At 67.8% G+C, this 6,464-nt stretch overlaps 2 protein-coding genes across 2 annotated transcripts in view; one reads left to right on the top strand and one right to left on the bottom strand.

Annotated features, from left to right (window-relative positions):
• Positions 1 to 393: 393 nt before the first annotated feature.
• On the bottom strand, positions 394 to 1,486 carry CHLNCDRAFT_50526 (hypothetical protein; the record flags this gene model as incomplete). The annotated part of the gene is made up of 4 exons (XM_005849924.1): positions 394 to 520; positions 778 to 854; positions 1,058 to 1,162; positions 1,334 to 1,486. The coding sequence occupies 4 exons, from the start codon at positions 1,484 to 1,486 to the stop codon at positions 394 to 396; spliced, it is 462 nt and encodes a 153-aa protein (XP_005849986.1).
• Positions 1,487 to 2,598: 1,112 nt separating this feature from the next.
• The window catches only part of CHLNCDRAFT_141896 (hypothetical protein), a gene marked incomplete at both ends in the record, with an annotated part of 7,914 nt that continues 4,048 nt past the window's right edge, over positions 2,599 to 6,464 (top strand). Inside the window, 8 exons of the mRNA XM_005850178.1 lie at positions 2,599 to 2,708; positions 2,803 to 2,995; positions 3,131 to 3,225; positions 3,508 to 3,577; positions 3,730 to 3,834; positions 5,602 to 5,673; positions 5,914 to 6,007; positions 6,272 to 6,410. Coding sequence (XP_005850240.1) covers positions 2,599 to 2,708; positions 2,803 to 2,995; positions 3,131 to 3,225; positions 3,508 to 3,577; positions 3,730 to 3,834; positions 5,602 to 5,673; positions 5,914 to 6,007; positions 6,272 to 6,410 — 878 coding nt within the window. The remainder of the gene's footprint in view (positions 2,709 to 2,802; positions 2,996 to 3,130; positions 3,226 to 3,507; positions 3,578 to 3,729; positions 3,835 to 5,601; positions 5,674 to 5,913; positions 6,008 to 6,271; positions 6,411 to 6,464) is intronic.

Here is a 6,464-nt window from a genome sequence, read left to right as displayed (position 1 = left end):
GCCTCACCGTCGCACCGCGCGCTCCACGTACAGCTCGTAGGGCAGGGCGTACATGAAGGCCGAGGGGGGCATGGTCTGGTGGAAGGCGGTGTCGAAGACGGCCACCTGCGGCATTGGTGGGCACATGGAGCGCAGCCAAGGGGTGGGGCCGAGTGCCTGTACATTTTATCTATGTGTACTTGGCCGACGGCGGGGTCACCCAGCGCTGGTTGCAGCAGCAGAGTGGGGTGCACAGGCAGGGGAGGGGGCGCAGAGGCATGGACGCTGAGCCGCGTGGCCCTGGATGCGGTTCCATGGGACTCGCCGCTCCTGCTGGCGGCTGTGGGGCTGTTTGCGGGGCGGGGGGTGGAGGGGCTGGCTCGGGCCGGACCAATGTATGCAAGAAAAACAAAACTACAGAGGGCTCGCCTGCGGCACGCCCGCAAAGGTCCTCATGGCGGCGTCGATGCCCATCAGGTTGGGCGGGTTGTGCAGCGGCGCCAGGTCGGAAGCCTTGTCGATGGTAGCCCGGATCTGGTTGCTGCAAAACGAGAAAGGAAGAAAACTTAAAGGAAGCACGGGTGGCGAGGGGGGCAGCAGGCGGGAGCTGGAGCGGGTGGTGTGCCAGCCATCACGTGGGAAGGGAAGACGACAAGCCCGGGGTGCAAAGCGGGCGAGAAAAGTGGCGGCAGGCGGGCGCGTGGAAGCGCTGGCAGGCGGGCGTCCCAGCGGCTGGGTGCCGCCGCGTGCATGCGGGCACACATCCGCCAGCAAGGCAAGGCAGAGAGGTGCACGCACGTGATGAGCACGGGCTGGCTGATCTCGCGGCCGTGCACCACTCGGTGGCCCACGCCGTGCACCTCGCGGGTGAAGTCCTGCGGTACATGGCGGTACAGGGCGGTACAGGGCGGTACTCAGGCGGCGCTTGGGCTGGAGGCGGCGTGCTGCGTGTGGGGAGGTGGCACCGCCGGCGCGAGAGCGCCAGGGTGCCCAGGGCAGACGCCAGGCGCTGGGTAGACGGCGAGGTGTTGCGCGGCAGGTGCAGGTGCGCCGACACGCAGGCAGCCAGCCAGCGCACCCCCTTGAATGCGCCGCTCAGGAACTGCGACACGCTCTGCAGGGCCGAGGTGTGGTCCGCCATCGGCTGCTCCTCCTTGGTCTCCCCGCCGCCGTTGGCCTTGGCCTGCAGCAGCCCGGCGGCGGCGGCGCCCCCAGCGGGGCCTCAGGCCGCCGGCCGCGAGCCTGAACTTCGCCCGCAGCGGCAGCAGCTGCCGGACGGATGCCCCCGCTTGCAGCCGGCCAGCCAAGCACCGCTGCCCGGCCAGCCGGCCGGCCGGCCAGGCAGGCTACCCACCCGTATGAAGGAGGCGCCTGGGTCTCCCACGCGCTCGCAGATGCCCGAGGCGATCGCCTTGAGCGCCTGCCCGCCCACCTCCCCCATCTGGAACAGCTTGAACTTGAGGCTGGAGCTGCCGGCGTTGATGACCATCAGCTTGTTGCGCGCCATGGCGGCTCCGAGTGTGAGACACTAGGCCAAGGGCTGCTGCTGCTGCTGCTTCTGCTGCTGCGGCGGCTGTTGCTGTTTCTGCTGTCGCTGCTGTTAATGACTAGAGGTGCTCAACTGCGGGCTGTCAGCGTCGGCACCACCGCTCGACCACAGCCTCTCAGGCGCCTCCCGCAGCTAGGCAGGCTCGGCTGCGTGGCCTTGGTGCGCGCCCCAGGGGTCAGGCTGCGGGGTGGGCAGGGCAGGGGCCTTTGGGTTGGGTCGTGCAGGGCACAGTCGGGAGAGCGGCGGCAGCATGCCGCCGCCGCCGCCAGCGGGCGGGCACCCTGCCCCGGACATGCCTCGGCAGGCCGGCGGCAAGCTGCAGGCTGCACAGCACGTTGCTTCAGTGTTGTTTGCGTGATTGCTGGCGCCGGTTGGGAGGCAAGGCAGTCAAGCGGGGCGGGGGCTGCGCCTGCTGCTTGTAGGCAAGAGGACGGCTGGACTGGCTGATGTTTGGCATGTCCATCGATCGCATTGGGGACTGCTGCTGCACAGCCCACGCCTCACCTGGCCAGCGCTAGGAGCGATGACGCGGAGCCGCGAGGCTGGAGGGCTCGGCTGGCTCAAACCCTAAGGGTCACGTCAAGTGGATGACTGCAAACCACTGGTGGGGTATTTTGCGATGGTCAGCGCCAACCTGGCTTACGTGTCATCCCACCCAGCAGAACCCAAAGTCGAAGCACTCATGGCCTCCTGGTGCCCCCATGCCCTACCTTGATGGCTATCACATTGTTCTGGAGCCCATGGTATTGGAAAGGAGCCCCCACAAGAGGCAGGGAGGATGGGAATCCTAATGGTTGCGGCGACAGCCTGGCGGCGTCCTGCCGTGACATGCAGAGCCCCGGCGCTGCCTCTGCATTCCTCAAACTGCCGTGCTCAGTCTCTCCCTCGTTTCTCGGGTGTTGGGGCGACTGCCCAGCTCTGTTTGGCCTCCTGCAGAATTTGTCAGTGGCGCGCTGAACGGCTGCCTGTGCAGCGGCAGCAGCCATGCGGCGGCTACAGTTGGCGGCCTGCAGGTTGCTGAAGGCTGAGAGCGGGTGAGCCCTGCGGCCTCCCCATCTGCCGGCCCCAAAATGCTGCTGCCGGCTGCTGTGCCCGCGATCGGCGCCTGGCCAGTGCTGCAGCGGCTGACCTGGCAGCCCCAGGAGGCCGCAGGACCGCCCGAGGCAATGGGTTGGGAGCAGTGAGCAGCGGCGTCAGCGTGGCGCCGCCTCCCCACCTGCCGTGCCCTGCCTCGCCCCCAACTCAAGCCCGTCCCCCTCCCATGCACCTCGCAGCGCGCTAGCCAAGCCTTGGACGGATCCCACCGGCATGGTGGGCACCCTGCTGAAATCGGCGGCCTTCTCGGCGGCGGCCCGAGGCGGCGGCAGCGCCGTGGTCGGGGGCCCTGCCGACTCGCTCTTCTGCACCAATGTGTCTGGCCTCAAGGGCAACTCCCCCATCCTTATCGGCCTCATGGAATACTTCTCGGTGCGGGCCCGGCCTTGCCTGCCTGGCGCCTGCTCGCTTGCTTGCCGCGAGAACAGCAACAGCGCTGCTCACTAGCTTTTTTGTGGGCCCGCACTCCCAACCAACTCCTGCCCCCGCCCTGCCTGCTTCCCGCAGCGCCACATGCCGCACGTCGGCTTCTTCCAGCCCATCGGCGCCGACCCGCTGGTCCACAGCGCCAAGTATGCCAAGCTGCCCAAACATGTGGCCCTGTGAGTGCATCCATTAACGACCTATTGATCTGCTCCCTGATCCAGCTGTTCCCTGCCCCATGCTCGTGTTCCTGTCCCTGGCACAGCTGCATGCGTGGCTGTCTGCACGCTGCTGGCTGCGGTGTGATGCTGCCGCCGCCGCATTGCGGCGCCCTGGGCCACTGGCTGGCTGAGGATGCTGCGTCTGCCAGCCAGCAAGCCGCAGCTGTTGGGCTCACCGGCCCTCCGGCCTCCCCCACCCACTCACCCCACTACCGTCCCTTCTGCTGGCCCTGCCTGCAGGCTGAAGGAAGCCTTCAGCCTCCCCGACGACCCCTCCCGCATGTATGGAGTGACGGGTGACGAGGCCCAGGTGCACTGCGGCGCTGCCTCCCTCGCCCTCCGCCGGCTGAGTATGCTGCCGTCCCGTCTCGCCCGCCTCCCTGCCCAGCCGGCCAGCCTCAGCTGCCTGCCTGGCCTGCCTGCATGCATGCCCTCCCGCGCCTCCCGCTGCTCCCCATGCAGGCTCTGCTGGCCAGTGGCCGTACCGAGGAGCTGATGGACAAGGTGTTTAGCCGGTACCAGGAGTACCGCCAGGCCAAGGACATGGTGATTGTAGAGGGTACCACGGTGAGCCGGTCTGCTTTCTTCCTGCTGCCTCCTGGCCTTCGCGCCTCGTCTCTTTCGCTTTTCTTCCGTCTTCTGTCCCTCTGCCTGCCTGCCAGAGCGGTCCAGCAGCGGGGCGGCATAGCAGAGCGGTGCCTGCACTGGCTGAGTAGGGCGAGTTGGGGCTGCGTGGCGGCTGGGATGCCAGCACTGAGGCAGCTTGTCCTCGGCTGTGCTGGGCTTTTGCCTTCGATTTATCAAGGTGGCGGCCCAGCAGGTTGGGTGCACATCCTGCCGCAGTGCTGTCTCCCCCTGCCAGCCTCCGCCACCCCGCCTCGTTCAGTGGTGTTTCTTCGCCTGCCTGCCAGGTGGGAGGGGCAGAGCAAGGCGTTGGCAGGGTCGCGGTTCTGCCATGTTCTGCCAATAGCTGGCCATGGCCAGCAACTTGGCTGCGGTAGCTCAGCTGGGTGTGTACACTCGGCGCAGCACAGGCAGCGCCGCTCGCGGCGGGCCTGCAGCAGGCCTGCAGCTGCCTCCTCTCTGCCCCATACCCCGGCACCTCGCCCCCTGTGCTGCTGGCGTGGCATGGCGGCTCCCTTGTGGGTGCCTGCATGCCCGCCGCCTGGAAGCTTTTACAGAATCGGCGGTGGCGGTGGCCGAGCCGTGGATCTGCATCCCCAGCTGGTGCCAGCAATTCGCAGCTCTAGCGGGGGGGTGCTTTCAGGCCTGCGCTTGGCCAGCGCCCTGGGGAGTCCCAGGCTGGGGTCGTCGTCACCTCCCGCTGAGCGCCCAGCAGAGCCGCGGCAGCAGGCTCTGCGCAGGCCGGCTGCCTCTTGGTGCAGCGCCGCGCCTGGCTTTCTGCCGGGCCATCATGAGTGACTGAACCTTCCAATCGCGGTGCCAACCCGTAGAACCCCCCGGGCCTTGGGAGGTCGCTTCGGGGGGCTGGAGGGACCATCAGCCCATGGCGGGCCGCCTGGACTGGGCTGCAGCTCGCACCGACAGGCCGTGCTGGCTGCGCTGTGACCAGCAGCACACACTGCTTGTCCCCAGAAAGGCCTTGCCAGCTGCTGACGCCAGCGGTATGGCGAGGGAAGCAAGGCAGGTGACGGTGCGCAGGGTGGGGCCCAGCCTGTGCAGCGCTGCAGGTCTGTCCATGTGGCCTGTCTTGGCCTGCCTGGCCAGGCTGCCCAGCCAGCTTGGTGCTGTACACCAGCGGCCTGCAGTCTCACTCCCCGCCTGGTCTGTCCCAGGCCCTGTTTTACAGTCACCCCGCTGTGTGCGCCAGATAATCCAGCTGTGGCCTCTGGCCTATCACAGCGGGGTGACTGTAACGCAGGGCCTGGGACAGGCCAGGCGGGGAGTGAGACTGCAAGGCGCTGGCTGTACAGCACCAAGCGGGATTGCCTGGGCAGCGTGTACAGCGCGAGCGGCAGCATCGAGGCCGACATCGGCTCGCGGCTCAGGCCAGCAGGCCGTGCCTTTCACCAGCTCAGCAAGGTCTGGCGCATGCGCAAGCCTGCCCCCGGCCACCAAGATGACCGTTTTTTTGGTATAGCGTGAAGGCCACACTGCCTTGTGGGTGCCTGCATGCTTGCCGCCTGGAAGCTTTTCCAGACTGGCGCGCCAGCCTGGCACGAGCGGCGGGCACCCTGGTCGGCCCGCCAGGCTGTTTGCCCGCGCCGTCGCCGCCACATGTGCCGCTCCCGACGCCCCGCGGCCGCCGCTGCATGTACTGCTGTACCGCACACGTACTGCATTAATTCACGCTGTACCGCCCCCGTACCGCAGGTGGACGGCATCGGGAACCTGGTGGAGCTGAACGGCCGCTTTGCTGCTGAGCTGGACTCTCCAGTGCTCATGGTGAGACGAGGGGGAGGTCCTTGCTCCGCAGCCCTGTTTTTGCCCCTCCTCGGGGCACCGCACAGCACCACACACGCAGGCAGCCTGGCCCCACACCCCTCTTGCTGCTCTGCTGCCGCTGCTGCTGCCGCTGAGTAGGCCTCGCACAGCTCACGCTAGTGGGTCCCCCTTCCCTCCTCCCTCCACACTCCTCCTCCACCACCACCACCGCCACCATCGCCGCCACCTTCCCCTCTGCAGATCATGGACCTGAACCGCGACGAAGAGGTGACGGCCAGCGAGCTGTACAACCGAGCCATGATCTCCAAGCAGGACCTGCAGGCGGAGCACGCGGGTGGGCGAGCCGGGTGGCGGCCTGGCCTGCTGGAGGGCAGACGCAGCGGGGCGGGCGGGCGTCCTGCTGGCTGGCTAGAGGCAGAAGCAGCAGAGTGGTCGGCATCTGTGTGCGTGTGTGGTGGAGTGCCAGCTGGAGCTCCTAGCTTCCGTGCCAGCCTCCGCCACCTCCTTGGCTCGCAAACCTGCAGCCGCAGCTGCCCACCTCGCCAGCCCACCCGACCTTCCCTGTGGCCAACGCCTGCTGCCCACGTGCCCGCTGCAGACGTGCTGGGCGTCGTACTGAACAAGGTACCCAAGCGGGACCATGCCATCATCAACGCGCAGCTGTCCAAGAAGCTGGCGGCTGCGGGGCTGCCCTACGCGGGCGGCATCCCGGCAGACGCCACCATCGGCACCGCCAGGTGGGCTGGTTGGCAGCCGCCTGGCAGCTGCCAGAGAGGAGCTTCCCATACCGC

Source organism: Chlorella variabilis (assembly GCF_000147415.1).
Source record: "Chlorella variabilis unplaced genomic scaffold CHLNCscaffold_4, whole genome shotgun sequence".
NCBI classification, from domain to species: domain Eukaryota; kingdom Viridiplantae; phylum Chlorophyta; class Trebouxiophyceae; order Chlorellales; family Chlorellaceae; genus Chlorella; species Chlorella variabilis.
Note: the sequence above shows the minus strand (reverse complement) of the source record. Positions and strands in the feature narration are given on the sequence as shown.